Source organism: Mauremys mutica, chromosome 5, assembly GCF_020497125.1.
Source record: "Mauremys mutica isolate MM-2020 ecotype Southern chromosome 5, ASM2049712v1, whole genome shotgun sequence".
Taxonomy (NCBI): domain Eukaryota; kingdom Metazoa; phylum Chordata; order Testudines; family Geoemydidae; genus Mauremys; species Mauremys mutica.
Genome location: NC_059076.1, coordinates 95298770 through 95316125, shown reverse-complemented (window position 1 = coordinate 95316125; position 17356 = coordinate 95298770). Strand labels below are relative to the sequence as shown.

General features: G+C 38.4%; 1 protein-coding gene across 2 annotated transcripts in view; it reads right to left on the bottom strand.

The window, feature by feature from the left end:
* NFXL1 (nuclear transcription factor, X-box binding like 1) overlaps positions 1 to 17356 on the bottom strand; it is an 88439-nt gene that overhangs the window by 10670 nt on the left and 60413 nt on the right. For both annotated transcript variants that reach the window (XM_045018824.1, XM_045018825.1), the window contains 4 exons: positions 14517 to 14683; positions 9897 to 9966; positions 3405 to 3509; positions 1588 to 1674 (listed from right to left, as the gene is read on the bottom strand). In XM_045018824.1, coding sequence (XP_044874759.1) covers positions 1588 to 1674; positions 3405 to 3509; positions 9897 to 9966; positions 14517 to 14683 — 429 coding nt within the window. The remainder of the gene's footprint in view (positions 1 to 1587; positions 1675 to 3404; positions 3510 to 9896; positions 9967 to 14516; positions 14684 to 17356) is intronic.

The following is a 17356-nucleotide window of genomic DNA, read 5'->3' as shown; positions in this document are numbered from 1 at the left end:
CTGTAATTATGTGGAGTGTACATAATAGGAGTTAATTCTAGTTTGTCATTATCAAGCCTTCACATGTTCCAGAATGTTGCATAATAATAAGCACTTGTGTAACACTTTTCAACTTCAAAGCACAGAACACCAATCAATTCTGATGTTTGTCCCATGCCCAACATGTCTGTGGCACCGTATGCAGTGAAACCTGGGAGTGCTTGGCTACTAGTCTTATGTCCTGTGCACTAGACAATTCTTCTTTGCGGATTGCAACAAGATTGCAAAAAGCAGCAGAGAGTGTACAGCCAATTTATGCTCTCACTCGCTAGTGATGAATTTTGAGTCTGAAAATCTCAGTTCTTAAACAGAAAAAGTCTAGTCCGAAACTGTTGAAATGACTCGTAAGATAACCAAACTATTTCTCAGCTAGGCCACGAACATAAGTGACCAGATAGCTGTTCACCTGCTAGTGAGATAGTGATTTCAATCCAGTCTCTAGTGAATATGTGCCCACATTGCTAAGACCACAATTGTGATTGTAATTTTAGCGAAGGCGCCAAGGACTGAAGAAACAAATTCTACTATTCCTAGTGACTGATTTTCTAGAGCAAGGTGGAGGCATATTGATAGCATTAGAATGCTGGTATTACAAATACATGCAAGGACAAAGGATGTCAGTCTCCTTAAAAGTTGCAGTCACATTGTTAATTTATATAGACACATTTTAATTGAAAGCAGCAAGAATTGAAAAGCACCTTTAGCTAACGAGACTTGTTCAAAACCCTTCATTATACAGAGAATGGGCCAAATTCATGTGTCATTTACACTCATAAATTCAGAATAATTTCATTGACTTCAGCGTTATTCCAGATTAAGGTCAGAATAAATGAGATCCTAGTTTAGCCCAATGTATTTTCTACCAGCTATTGAGAAAGTTCTATGATTTCTCAAACAGAGCTATTCTAAGTAATTGCAACAGGGTGTACAGAAATCCACCATATGGCTACCTTGCACTGCTTTGGCCATTCATAGTTTGAGTTAAATTCATTCTCTGACATGACTGGAAATCAGTGGTAACATGTCTTGAGCAAGCAATGTTCCTGAGGGACACTGCAGAGGTGCCCCAGAATCAGAACTGAATAACTATATAATCTGAGGATTTCAAGGGCATGTCCAGTTCCCATTCCACAAAAATACAAAACCTTCCCCTAACAATAGTAAAAAACGGGTCCTCCACGAGGTCAACTGTGTACAGACAAGCATTTTTCACTGCCCTTAAAGGCTTTGCCATAGTAGGGCACCATTTAGCCCATGAAACAGGCTGAGACACACGAGAAAAAATTATCAGAGTATTATTCTAGCATAACCCAAAAGTTCACTAATTTATACTTATGTTAAGTATCAGCACTCTGTCTACAAATAATATAAAGAACTATTTTTCCACATTTAACCAGAACCAACAGTCTGAAGCAGCAGCTGTTAAACATGTACATTTGATTTGATTACATGATATTTCTTGCTGGTATTGTCTTGGAAAATAAATCTGTATTCATTTCTTGTTTCTGAAGCAGTGAGACTATATTATAACCACAAGAGAGACATTACCTCAGATGCTTTCCGTTTCATTTCCTTACACAACGTGTCACATTCTAGTGAAACCTGGCCTTCTTGTACCTTGCTGCATTGTAATTCCTGTAGGTATGAAAAAAACTTCAAATTTAAAAAAATCACTTCTCTACATAAGTATACAGTTTATTAATTTTCAACATAAAATATACAGATTTCTATTTGATAAAACATGCCCTAAATAATGTGTTTTTTATAAAATGGAAAAAAAGCTAATTATAGACAGAACATTTTCAAGTCTAATTTTATTTTTGTAATTCAGTGAAGATCAAAGTATCAATACAATTAATACCATGCAACATGGGTTTTTTAATTAGTTATGTTTATATTTCACCATTTTCATTGTGCCCTCCACCCCTCACAGCCTCAGAGGTGGGTGGGGGCCTTTGTCTGGGCCAGCAAGGAAAAGAAAATCCTTGGCCCTTTTAAAGAATCACATCCTTAAGTGTAATGCAACTAGCATCTTGAACATTCAGGTATAGACTGGGGTGTGAAAGAATTTACTCCACTCCATTTGAGAGCAGAGCGAGCCCTCTCACAATTTGACACTACAATCTTGGGTGTCATGGCTACACCCTGGGCTGGCAGAGACTTATTGGGTTGTTTATTGAGCAGCACACTTTGCATCAGGGTATCAGACTACCAGAAACTGTAGCAGGTTCTAGCTAGGCTATTGGAGGGGTGAAATCTACCAGGGCTAATAAAGAGATAGAATGGCAGATTCAGATGGGGCCTTTGACGTTTAGGGGTCTGCAATGGGTTAAGAGAGAGATCTGACAACCTGAATCCCAGAGTGTCAAAGAAACCAATTAAGGGCTGACAAGGTAAAGCATTAAACGAAGGGAATTTTGGGAGGCTGGGATTTGGCCAACCAAAGCAGTATAAACTTGTGCATGGAGGCTGGCTGCTGGTGCCAGGATGTTCTTCCCTCGCTGGAAAAGAAATTACCTCAGAAAAGAAAGTTTCAGTTCATGGTGATGTCAAAGAAGCTGTATTTTTGAGGTTCTCCTACTGAACTGGGATCCATTTATTCAGGAATAGGAGCCAAATGGGGTATCTATCAATGGTGGCATCCAAATGCAGAAAGGGGTATGGAGACCCATCAGGGAAGATATTTAGTGCACTGTATGTACTAAACTCTTCCTATTTATTCTTTTCTTCACAGGAGTTGGTGATGGGATGTTTGGGCACAACACTATGTATTTGACCCATAGGTAGGTGGCTGGCTCCTCCTGGAAGTTCACTGCTGGGCCTCAGTGGTGAGGCAGCTCTGGGTTGGTCTGGATGGAGGGGCATGCCATTGCCAGCAGATGCCCTTTTATGTCTGTTGGCTAAGGAAGGGCCACATGAATGGATCAGTCTATTAATGATGCCACCATATTTGCATTCAGCTTTACACAGAAACTTAGCTGTATCAATGGATTTTTTATGTAATAAAATATACACTTCCCTGATCTCTGGTCAGAAAAATGTACTTTGTTTCTTTCACCTGAAATAGTTTTGAGTGAGACTTATCATATACTAGTCTCCCAGTGGAGTTATAAAAATCTAAGTGTATTTGAAACAATTTATTGCAATATTACAATATTTGTAGGTTATGGAACAATTTTACATCTTCAACAAATCCTTTGATACTAAGGGCAAGATCCTCAGCTGACATAAGTCTTTTAACTCCATTAAAGTACTGTATACCAACTATTTACTCCAGTGATGATCCTGCCCTATGGATGCAGAGATAAAAACAAAAAAGGAAATTTACAGCTACAGTTCTCTCAAAATTACAGCACAGAATTTACCTTTTTCATTCTCTTGCATGGACATCTGAGTTTAACTTTCTGGTTGCAATTTTGAGGACAATCACCCGAATGGCAAATCTCTTTACATCGATGACCACAGGACAACTGAGAAAGAAAGACTGATTCTCTGCAACTGGACTATAAAATGTTTCTATTTCAAACACACCATTTAAACAGAAGTAAAGCCAGGAAAGCCCAACTAATGTATCAGTTTCCCACTCATGTAGTAACCAACTACGTGAAGCTGGGAATGGGCGGCAGGGGATGGATCACTTGATAATTACCTGCTCTGTTCATTCCCTCTGGGGCACCTGGCATTGGCCACTGTCAGAAGATAGGAACCTGGGCTAGATGGACCTTTGGTCTGACCCAGTATGGCCATTCTTATGTTCTTAACTTTTCATTAATATTTGCTTTTTTGTTCACAGCATTTTTAGTTCTTATTACTAGAAATGAAGCAACATGCAAAGTATGATTTTTTTTTATGAACTTCATTTTCCACAGTTTGATGGAAAAGAAAAAATATCCATTTATTTTAAATACAAATTTTCAGTAAGTACAATATTTCTTTTTAAATGATGCACACAAAACAATATACAACTCCAGCCATGTGTATTTTGGAGGGAATAAGGTTTGGAAGAAGGGGGAAAGGAGGGAAAGAAAAAAATTAGAAGCTGTTGCTCTGCATTCCATACCTTCAAGTTATACTTCAAATGGGCAAGAACAAAAACAGAAGGAAATGGAAGTTTCTACTATGACATAATTTGTACATGTTTTGAACCATAAACTGTACTATAAGGAAGCCTGATACACTACATCAAGGGGTTTTTTTAGCCTCCTTTCAAATTCAGAAATTCTTAAGTGTGTGACTTTGAAGGACTATCCCATTTCTTGTCTTTGGGATATGGGGACTACAAACTTTTTTCCTATTATAAGTAGAAATTGTTTAAATAAGACTACAAAAACACAATTCAACTGTTTTTTGTTGGTGGTTTTTTTTTTTTTTTTAAAGATTTTTATTATCCTACGTGACAGACATTTATTACTGTTACCTATGCCTGCTGTTGTAGGTGCTCACTGAAGATTTCACTTATTTCTTACAACAGCATGGTGATTGTAATGAATTTAGGGATGCTCCAAACACTATGTTAGATATAAAACACTAGAGGACAGAGACATTTTTCATTTACGGTAAAGAACTTAGCTTCACATATCCCTTTACATATATATGCAAATACTTTTTTCAGCCTCAACTGCTAAACATGTATTCAATAACCTAAGCTGCTACTTACAAGGTAGCACATTTGATTAAGTGATTTATAAAGGAACTTTAATTCCCAAAACTGTTCAAAAATTGTATCTGGAGATGCTAGTAGTTTAAAGTAAACTTTCAGCTGTAGTCAAGCCATTTAATACACTCTGGAAAATGTCTTAAGAGCCACAATTATTCTAATATTTAGGATGTGTGTTTTTCACATTTACTGGTAACTGGAAGTTTATAACATATTACATGAATAAATCCACAAGAATAGAACTTGTGTACTATTATAAAATAACCCAAATGAAATATATTATAAGTTAGTAAATTCAGATGCATGGACTTAAAAGTAGTACTGATTAACTGATTTAATCAAAGAGTCCATAGATACAGAGTACGTACTTCAATCACAGAATTTGCATGATCTTTAGATAGAAAGTTTGTGGACATACCTGCTCCTACTATGTCTCAGACAAAATTTCTTTGTGCAAGTATGTAGCCCTAGCAATGTTGGTCACTATGCTATTCATGTGGCTATCTTTTTGAATGGAGTACAGTTGACATTATGCAACAGTATTTGATGGTGTTTACCTGCTTGTGACCATAAAATTAGTCTTACAGGTTCTGACAAAATTTCCTTGCACTGCTCAGCAGTGCAAGAGTCTCAAGGAAGAGCAGAAGGAACTGTGCCTCCAAGACAGAAAAATAAAATGTCAAAATATATCTAACAATAAACACTGCATGGCACAGCAATATTTTTAGCCCTATACTGTAGCTCTTACTCATGTGAATAGTTCTGAAGTGAGTGAGATTACACACAAGTGCTACAGGATCAAGCTCCAAGGCCTATAATGTTTTTTTCTTAAAGTCTCCCACTGTTGCACTACCACCAGTGTAACCTCACGGTGGGACTGCTAGTGTAGACCACCTGCTGGCATTTTAATCAACATGAGCCAGGTTAGATAACAGTGGTAAAAAACCCTGTGCCTTCAATTTAAATTAGATCCCACTGTTGCTGCCACCAAATTAGGTCACCACTGGTGCAACTGTGGGAGAATTAAAAAAAAAAAAAAAAAGCTTAGTGTATATACTCATATCAAACAAGAATGCAATGTCCGTATTCCATTAGCTCCCTTTTACACTATGCAAATCACACTCCCTGTAGTCCATAGGTGCAGCATTTGGTCTAGTGGCTATCTGACTAGACAGTTGATAGATGTCAAACATTTTAAAGGAAAATCCTTTATTTAAAAACAAAACAAAACCCAAAACCAATTAAACCAAAAGCTTCAAGTATGAAAACACAAAATTCCAGAACTTCTTTCATCTGGGTACTCAGTTCAAATCAGCTTCATAAGAAGCAGAAGAAGGGCTACTGCTGTTTGCTGCCTTAGCAGAGTGTGAGGCCATACCACCAGCGCGCTCGCCCATGGATTAGCAAACAAATCCAGATACTTGGAATTGAGGTGATCATTTTGCCTGGCTGATTCAAAAATTCTTCCTCAAGTGCATGATCTAACTATACTATGCATAGGTCAAGGTGGAGAATGGGAAGAATCAGATGGTTGTTTTCCACAGGGTAAGAGCATCTGACTGTTAGAGCTGGATGAAGGGATTTTTTAAAAACAAACAAAAAGGGATAGAATTTATCTAATTTATATTATTTTAAAAATAAAGAAGATAAAGAAACTAGAGATAGAAAAGAACTAGTCCATCATGTGCATACCCCTGTCAGGGTCCCTCTGTGTATGCAAATCAATAGTAATCTGACTGAAACAGTTACCATTTTTGGGTGTTCACTGGTTTCCATAGTTCTAGTGAACAGATATCTGTCTCTTAAAAAACAAAACCACCACTCCTGAATGGCACTCTTTTTGGCAGCCTCAAAGGCAAAGTACAAACGGAAACAAAGATATTCTTCCTTTCAACCCTAGTTGTAGGCCCTCAAGTTTAAATGTTAAAGATCCATTAAGCAGGGCAATGTGGGAAAGTTTACTTTCCTCCTGCCATGCCTTGTTGTGTGTGGCCTTTATCCCCAGGACATTCTTTCACAAGTACTGCATTCACTTTTTAAAAAAATTATAGCAAGCCACCTAAATTGTCAATATTTTATGTTAAAGACTCCAGTAATTAAATTATAGAAAGAGAAATTTTACAGCTGTACACCAGCAGGTAGAAGTTACAACTACTACAGGTTTTCAAGTATGACTTTTACCTTTACAGTGCTGGAACATTCAAATAAACTGTGCCAAATCACAGGTCACTGTTAAATTGAAAGCCAATCTCCTTTGTAACAGTAAACTCCAATTACAGAGAACACAAGTGCAATGAGTGATATGTTTAAGCAAAGATTAATATGAACATACGAACTTGGAAAAGTTTCTAAATTACGAACACTTCCCCTTTAGAATTGTCCTAAACATTTACAAATGTGTTCTGCATAAGAATTTGAGTAGTCATTACTGATATATAATTTCCTTCCTCAGGATATTTGGTTTTACTGCCAAATAAAAAAAAAGCACTTTAAAAATGTTTTAACTTTACTAGCATCTCTGGCAAATCAAAGCCTTTGCTATTCCCTAAAGCAGAAAGGACATCTGAAATAAGAGTGTACCACTCATATCAGACTATGGAAGTCCTCTGAGTGGTTTGTACAACCGTAGCCAAAATACAACTATGAAACTTGGTAAAACTTTTACAGTTACTGCTATATCTTGTAAGCCACCAGTCTACGTAATTAAGGGTCTTTCACAATTCCCAACAGTAATATCAGACTTACCATTCAAATACTGCATAATACTGTCTACTATAAATTGCATCAATTCTCAAGTAAAAAAACAGTAGTGCCTAAAGACTACGACTTAAGAAATAAAACATTACATTTTAGAGAAGTAAATTTTTATTACTCTGGACTTTGGTGGAGGTTTTATTACAGAGCAACGTGCAACAACAAGCAACAAGGTCACTAGGCTTTTCCATACTAACATGGGCCAGCCACTGGCACTTATATGAGGATTTGCTCTCACAATAAGAAGGAAAAATACATTTGGATAAAAGAAAACAAAATCAGTTTAACATGGCATTGATTAACTTTTTGAGTTTGTCAACAGTATGTAAACTCATGGTACAATGGTATTAATTACATATTAGGGATACATTGTTTGCAGCACCATTTCCATTTACCACTGGCCTTTTTAGTAAAAAATAAAAATAAAAATTGATACACACCTATCTCAGAGCTTGAAAGGTCATTGAGTCCAGCCCCCTGCCTGCACTAGCAGGACCAAGTACTGATTTTGCCCCAGATCCCTAAGTGGCCCTCTGAAGGATTGAACTCACAACCCTGGGTTTAGCAGGCCAATGCTCAAACCACTGAGCTACCCCCTCCCCCCAATCTAAACCATTCAGCTCCCACTATCCATAACATTCTGACCTGTGGCCTATTAAAATTTCTGGTCTCAAAGATTTCTCTGCCATATTCAGTAGTAGATGGATTTGCTTTATATTGTCAGTCTCTGATTTTCAAATTTACCTAAAATTCCACTAACGGCTTTTGTGCTTGTCCAGGTTCTACTTCCATATATTAGAATATTTTCAACTTGGTTCTTAAAAAAACCATACGATTTGACAGACCTACTTTCAAAGCCTCCCACAACGTGCAGTCCTATCAATATCTCCTAATCTTTGAACAAGTCACTTAACCCTTGCCACAAAGGGGCCACAATAAGCTTGATCTTTTCAATCTGCAAAAGATAAATCTGTTCTGAGCCTGTTGCTTCATATTTTGCACCTGTTTTACATATTCATATTTCCTTTAAGGTAGCAAGAGCTGCAGAAAGGTTCTCTAGAAAATGGTAAGATATGACAGAGTGATAGGAATAAAAACAGACAGTTTTATTCAACTCCCATTTAAGTCAATGGCAGTCTTTTAATTAACTTTGCAGATTGTGGCCTTCTCCAGTTCCAGTGAAGTAGACTGGACTAATCCAAGAAAGTTCTTAAAACAAAAAGAGCAATTTTAAACTGGATCCTAAAATATGTGGGGCACCCACTAGAACTTTTAACGTTGCAAGTTATGTGGTCTTGCTTCTTTTTGTGTGCGCAGCTGGGTCATTAAAGTCAGAGAAATGAGTTACAATAGTCAAGATGAGATATGGAGTAGGTTTCCGAAGAGGTGGAGCTGAGGCACTGGATTATTCAGTAAATGTTGCAGACAGGTACATTAGCAGACAGGAGAAGGAAATTTCAGAACAAAGGACTCCAAGATTACAGAAGAGGCAAATGAAAACTGAGTTAAGGGGGTAGATGGAGGGGATAAAATTGTGTTTGAGAATGCTCCTCTTGCCCCCCAAAAGCACTTTCAGATACCTAGCTGAAGGAAATTGTGATAAATCTACTTACAGTATTTACTTGCTCAAGATAAAGAGAGGCTGAACAGGAAAGAACCATTAAAAGGCACAAACATGGGCTGAAAGCAGCAGAGGGAAGGAAGGAAAAGGAAAAAGAATTCTGAGCCTGGAAGGCTGGTTACGTGTTTCTTGTGAACCTGGAAATGTTGGATGGGAGGATTCAGAGCCATGGAGAGGTTCAGCAGGAAAAGTGGGATTCTCAGTCGGGGGTTATATATAGGTGTATCGTGTTTCTGAATAGGCTTGCTTGACGGGAGCTGAGGGAATTTGGAGTTTGAGCTGGCAGGGCTGTTTGAAAGGAAATGGAGTTAACTGATGAATGAGGATTTGAGTGAACTGGGGGGGGGGGGTGTATGTAGGAGACAGAGTTTGTGGGGCAGAGGTAGATTGGAGAGGGACAGCCTGAGGCTAGGAGAAAACAGTGAAGGTTTGGCAGAGGGATAAATATTGTCCTCCCGCGCCCCTCCACACACTACCCTTTAATGTAAAAATATGTGTCCCAGTTTTTCCACTCGCAAGTGGGGAAAAGACTGCCCCTTCTTCTTACCCAACCTCTCCTCCTATCTCCCAAGAGAACGGCTTCTCTGTAATCTCCCTGACTGCAGTATCCCTGTTTCTCATCTTGAAAATCCTACCTGTAGTTGGGAAGGGAATGAAAAAATGGTTACTTGTAGCCCCTCCAGTTAATTTGGCACTAGCCAAAGAATAAAGATAGGATAACCCAGAGAGAGGTGGTGGTGGACAGAAAACAGAAAAGAATAAATTGCTTCCTGGGAATGCCAAAGAAGAATCAAAAGGAAGCATTAATTTGCCAATACAGCTTACCTCTTTTGGACATTGATTTTTGCAGGAACTGAGAAGATCCTTTTCTTTTAAGTCAGCACAAGTTATTTTTCTATTAAAAAAGAGAAAATGCTTAACAGAAGGCCAAATTAAAACTAATCCAATCAAGTACAGTTATGAACACGTCATTATATATTTTTGCGCAGCAAAGAGAGAAATAGTTTCAGCTGCCTGCATACTGTACACAAGAGAAACTGTCCCAAATAAAAATTCTTTAAGATCAACTGACTTTCTGGACAACACAGACCACCACTACCATTGTGCTGGCAATTTAATAATGCAAACAGCTTCTTCACCGACAACGCTTAAAGCAATTGTTTATGCAGCTGACTGGGAACATTTAAATTTAAAGTGGGAAATGTTAATAAAAACAGGAAATTGTTCAAAGATACCCTATTGGATACCCAAAACACCTCGATTTCGGCAGAGATGAAAAAAAGCCATCTTGGTTAAAAGGATACGTGGAAACAACAACACACACGAAGCTAAAGAAATCAATGGAACATCAATGGCTAAAAAAGCTAAAGGCATTTTAAAAACATTAAGTATCAGAAAAGCTCTGGTCAGGTCTAGGTCTACGACTAGATATAGATGGTGGAACAGTTTATAGATGTTTTTGCTCTATACTTGGCATGAAGCAGGAAAATGTATCCATCCAATAGGATGCTGTGGGTGGAACAGAATGTTTACCAGCTGTAACAAAGAATAATGTGAGGTAGCATTTGTTAAAATGAAACATTTTCAAAATCAATAGGCCCAGATAACTTACACCCAAGAGTTTTAGTTAATTTTTTAACAAATCTTGGCAAACTGGGGCAATTACAAAGGAATGAAGGACTGCCAATGTAGTTCCAATATTTAAAAAGGGCAAAGAAGGATAACCCAAGGAACTACTGACTGGTTAGCCTGATGCTGATACCACGTAAAATAATGTAATGCTTTTGGGGGATTCTATTAACAAAGAATTAGAGGCTAAAAATATAATTAATGCCAGTTAGCATGGTTTCATACAAGGTATTTTTCAGAATTTTTTTTTGTAAACCACCCCGGCCATAGGCTTGGTTGATATAGGCAGCTGTGTTGATACAATGTATCTAGATTTCTCCAAGGCATTTGACTTAGTACCACATGATATTTTGATTTAAAAATTTGCACTGTAGGGAATTAACAGGGCACTCATTAGATGGATTAAAAACTAGCTCAGAGGGGTCCACCAGGGATTGATTCTTGGTACAACACTAATATTTTAATCAACAATCTAGATGACACAATCTGCTGATATTTGAAGATGACACAAAGTTTGGTGGGGTAGTATATAACAAGTCACCGTTAGAGGGATCTGAATTGTTCGATTAAATGATCACAATCCAACAAAATGGGTTTTAATACAGCCAAATGCAAATTAATATATCTTGGGAATCAAGAACGCAGGTTACACCTACAGCAGGGGTCGGCAACCTTTCAGAAGTGGCGTGCCGAGTCTTCATTTATTCACTCTAATTTAAGGTTTCGCGTGCCAGCAATACATTTTAATGTTTGTAGAAGGTCTCTTTCTATAAGTCTACAATATATAACTAAACTATTGTTGTATGTAAAGTAAATAAGGTTTTTAAAATGTTTAAGAAGCTTCATTTAAAATTAAAGTAAAATGCAGACACCCCTGGACCGGTGGCCAGGACCCGGGCAGTGTGAGTGCCACTGAAAATCCGCTTGTGTGCCAACTTCGGCACCCGTGCCATAGGTTGCCTACCCTTGACCTACAGGATAGAAGATTGCCTTGGAAAGCAGTAACTCGGAGAAGGACTTAGGGACAGCATAGATAAATTTCCTCAAAATGATGTTTCAGTATAAGGCTATGGCAAAAAAAGGGAGAATGCAATCTTTAGCTGGATAAAAAGGAATATCAATTAGAAGTAGAAAAGTGATCTTGCCTCTGTAAAAAGCATTGGTAAGACCAACATCAAAACTGAACATAATATCAAGACGACATGGAGGTATTGGAGAGAGTTCAAAGAAGGGGCCACAAAAATGATCCAGGGGTTTGAAAACGAACCTTATAATGCAAGGTTTAAAGAGCTCATCTCACAATCAACTGGTGTCTTTAAAATTAGATTAGATATAGTTTTAAAAGTTATGTTCAATTCAGCTTCTGGGAAAAATTCTGCAGCTTGTGTGCATGCACCTGGGCTAGGTGGTCATGGTGATCTCCTTCTATCCTTGGTGTCTGAAACTGTGGGCTCCCTGTTCATCCCATTCCTTCCTGGGCCACAGAACAGGATTATCTGCATTGCCTTCATCATAACTGTAACAACTGCAACTCTGCATTAATGTAATCACAATAATCAAACCTCATGCTTCAGCTGGTCATTTGCAGAGGACAGGAAAGATTTTTTCCCCCCTCCAATGCACAACTGGATAGATTTATTCTTCATTTCCCCCTCCACCCAGTTTTCCTCTGAAGCATGAAAGACTGTCCATAGCTGGAGACGGGACACTAGACATGCCAAATCAGTGATCTGAGGTGGTACAGAGAATCCGTTGTAAGTGCCTTGCTGGTGTGTCTTGCTCACCAGCTTCTAGTTATACTGATCACCAGATTTACGGTTGAGAAGGAATTTTCCCCCAGGTCAGATTGGCAGGTAGCTTGGAGGGTTTTCATCTTCCTCTGCAGCATAAGGTGTGATTCACCTGCCAGGATCCTCCAATATTTTTAAAATAGCTGGCTGAGGAGTTTACTGGAACATTAATGCTGATTTTCAATGATGCTTGGGAAAAAAGCATATGTGCCAATATTTAAAAAGGGTAAATGGAATGACAGTTACAGGCCAATCAGCCTGACATTGATCCCACACAAAATAATGGAATGGCTGACACAGGACTCAATTACTAAAGAATTAGAGAGTAACATTAATAACAATCAGCAAAAGTTTATAGAAGATAGATCCTGTCAAATTAATATCAAGTTTGGTTGATAAAGTAACAAGTATTAATGTAACCAACTTCTGTAAGGCATTTGACTTGGATCACAAGACATTTTGGATAAAAAACCTAGAATATAAAAAACTAGGCACACATTAAATGACTTGAGAACTGGCTAACTGATAAGGTCTCAAAGTGTAATTGTAAATGGGAAATTATCAGTGAGTGGATATGTATCCAGGGGGATCATAAGAACGGCCATAATGGGTCAGACCAGAGGTCCATATAGCCCAGTATCCTGTAGCATTTGTTAACTGACAGTGGCCAGTGCCAAGTGCCCGAGAGGGAATGAACAGAACAGGTAATCAAGTGATTCATCCCCTGTCGCTCATTCTGAGCTTCTGGCAAACAGAGGCTAGGGACACCATTCCCACAGGGATTGGTTCTTGGTCCCACACTATTTAACATTTTTATCAGTGACAGAGGGGAAAAAAATCAAAATAATTATTGATAAAGTTTGCAGATGACAAAGATTGGGGTAGTAGTAAATAATAAAGAAGATAATAAAATAATAAAGGTCACTGATAGAAAGCAATCCAGATTGCTCTGTAAACTGTGCACAAGCAAACAATGTGTGTTTTAATGCAGACTCATAAAAATCATATCTAGGAACAAAGAATACAAGGCAACACTAACAGGACAGGGGATGCTATCCTGGGAAACAGTAACTGAACAAAACCTTGGAGGCCATGGTAGATAATCAGCTGAACCCAACCGCAATTCGAGTGCAATGCTGTCACCTAAAGGCTTATGCAATCCTTGGATGTACAACAGGGGAATATCAAGAATAGAGAGGATATATTTGTAGAGACAAATTATAGACACAAAAACTAGACAGCAATTCACAAAAGTGTTGATAAATAGGAAATGGTTCATGGAAGAGCCGCAAGAATGATTAAAGGATTGAAAAACATGCTTTATAGTGATTGTTAAACTAAATAGATTGAGCTTCTGGAAACTAAGAGAAGGTTATTGTGTGACTTGATCACAGCCTATAAAGTACCTATCATGGGGAACAAAAATTTGATAAGGGGATCTTCAATCTAGGAGTGAAACACATAAGATCCAGTGACTGGAAGTTGGAGACACAAATTTGGACTAGGAATAAGGCACCCATTTTGAACAATGAGGATAATTAACAATTTGAACAATCTGCCACGGACATGACAAATTCTCCACAACTGGCAATTTTTAAAATCAATACAAGATCTAGTTTAAACGGTAATTCGAGGAAGTTCTATAACCTGTATTATAGACTCATCTATGAATTACAGCGTTTTAATTGAAAAGATCTTTACAGAACCCAGTAAGTTTGTGTACTACATTCATTCTAAAACTACCCAGGAGAATAAAGTCCATTTCTGGCATATGTTACCAAAAATTCAACTACATCTAGAAACCAATTATGCTCTTAACACTGTTACTAGCAATAGTGAATCAGATCTGAGTGGGCAGAAAAACAGATGAAAATTTTTTTAGTGCTTTTTCTGAGCCACCATCAATTGTGTAATCTTCAAATAAAAAGTTAAAAGACCTGACCAAGGGATACATTTTAAATGCCTCCTTCCAAGTAGTCATATTTCTTTAAGATTTGAATTCAAAGGTTCCCCTTTATCTACTTACATGCATTCAATATACAGGTTTGTGAGTTTGCAGTGACACTTTATTTTAAGCATTTGGACACACGGTGGACATTGGCCAGGATGACAGGGCAAAACGCACGAGTGAGGACAGCCTGGTGGTCGTGGTTTGGTACACGCCTCCTCACACTGAGAACATTCTGGACTAGCCTAATAAAACAATACAAGAAAAATTATTGAACTGAACATGGAAAGCGTCACCCCAAGAAGTGCACCTTCCAATTACTCTTAACTTTCTGAAAGCAGATTCTAAGGAAGGCTGTTTTGCAACCTTAATGATAGTAGGTTAATGAATAGAACAGATATTTGTAAAGTGCTTTTCACCTGCAAAGTACTGAACAAACTTTAACTTGATGCAGGAAGGAGTCATTGTTCAGAGATATCAAAAAATAAAACGATATTAAGCCTGTAGTTTCTCTCTGCTGTTTGGCAGCTAGAAAAGTCCTAGAAATAAGAGGTTAAAAACTTTTTATTGAAAAAAACTATTCAAAGTGAACTTGACAAATATGAATTACTCATATTCTGCACTTTTTGCATTTCTCCCGCCTCAAACAGCAGTTTAAGCAGCATTGGGATGGAAACCTGACTATTATATAGCAGGCTGAAAATTAGTACAACAGGATTATCATATGATTAAAGTATGCATTTCAGAACTAGGACAAAAAGACTCAATTCCACAGACATGATTTAACCTTTTAAGGATTATTCTCCTTTTTTTGTCTGTATTATAGTGAGGTTTAAATTTATTCCAGTAGGGTTATTTACTTAGCAAATTCTAATCTACATTAGCACAGAGTCAAGGAAACAAGCACTATTTCCTTCAGTGGTTAAGATAAAGCTCACTACTGAACAGTTAGAGATGGCACATAGAGCAACAGACAGTTTTACTTTCATTCAGACACTAAATGTGCCACTTTCTTTTACATGAATATGACTTTAAAACATTTGTGGAATATAATAAACAGTTAATTTATATTTAACCTTCAGAATTTTATAATAGCATTTGACTGGGGTAAAGGGTAACTTATTTACTTCTACTATTCTCTGAAGCCAGTATCTTTCAGTTAGGCTTATTCAGATGGCCACCAACATGCCATCCAGAGAGCATTCCAAACCATACAACTTCCTAGCTGCCTTCCCTATCCAGTGGCAAGTAGATCTCAGGGAGGGGCCTAAATCTCACCAGCTGAGCTCAAAATTGAGTTGATGGTGAGTAATAAGGTGCTTTTTCTCACCATCAGCTCAATTTTGAGCTGGGCTACTGAGACATAAGCCTGATCTATACACACAATTTCAACTAAAGGATGTTATTTTAGACCGGGGTGGGCAAACTTTTTGGCCCGAGTTCCACATCTGGGTGGGGAAATTGCATGCAGGGCCATGAATGTAGGGCTGGGGCAAGGGGCTGGGGTGTGAGAGGGAGTGCAGGGTGTGGTGCGCAGGAAGGGGCTCAGGGCAAGGGGTTGGAGCGGAGGAGGGGGTGCGGAGGGGCTCAGGTGCGGCGTGCGGGAGGGGGCTCAGGGCAGGGGGTTAGGGTGCAGGAAGGTTTGGGGTACAGTGTTACTGGGTGTGGTAGGGAGCGCAAGGCAGGGGGTTAGGGTGTGGGGTGCAGGAGGGATTCTGGGTGTGGGCTCCGGGGTGGCAGTGGTGCGCAGCAGGGCCAGGGCAGGCTCCCTGTCTGCCCTGGCCCCACGCCACTCCCGAAAGCAGCTGGGCACCACGTCCCTGCGGGCCGTAGTTTGCCCACCCGTTTTAGACCAATTTATTTACTCTAGTGCAAACCACTACTTTTACAATCAGTTTAAACCTGGCATACGTTGGGGTTTACCTTGTGCTGGTGAATTTGCAGTTGCAAGCTAAACATCTGCATAACCAGTTTTGTAGAGATATGAGGGTATCCAAATGGGGGGTTACACAGTTTTAACTTAGTTTTAAAAAAAAAAACCAAACAGTTTTTAGTTAAATCAGTGCAACTTATGAGCACAGACAAGGCCCTATATTGATTGTTTCTTTCCAAACAGAAACATACAATTACAAGTAAGTAATCTGTCCTCATTCCAAGAGACAAGTACTATTGGAGTGTTCCACTTGTGAAGATTCAAATTTTACAGTGAGCCACAAAGGCATATAGTTAAGCTAGACCCAGAACAGAGAATAATTGGAATAGAATAATAACCTTTATAATAATTTCTTTGATGAGAAATAAGATAAATCTAAGAGAATTATTTATTAAAAACTTACAGGTATTCCACAAAACTAAGATTCCATTACCTCCACTGGCTCCCTGTTTTATACTTACAATAAATTCTGCATATCCTCATCATTATTGCCTTTTGAAACTCCATCCCTCCCCTTTTTATCCATTTTAAATGAGTTCTGCCCCTTCCACTCCAACAATGCTATGCAAGATCACCAGTTTGTCTATGCCTCCCATATTCACACTTCTTCCATGCTGCTTCTTAAATGTGCAATTATCTTTTTGAGTTAGCCCATAAACTCTCCTCAACAAACACGTCTACCGTGCTGCTGATGGGAAAATGCAAATTCATAATGGCTAAGCAGATGGCCAGCAGGAATCACTGAAATTTATTATATTTATACATTATGATTTTAAAAAGCAAAGCAATTCAACATCATCTATTTGTGCACAGCTAGCCTAGGCAACCACGTATTTTTTAGGAAATGGAATGAAGACAATGATTGTACTCCAGCTTGTTGCATCTTGTCTTAAATTAAGTAGTAAGAACCAACACCTATTCTAAAGAGCTTGTAATGTGTTAGTACGTTGCATAGCACATCAGTGCCCCCAATCCAGAATGAGAC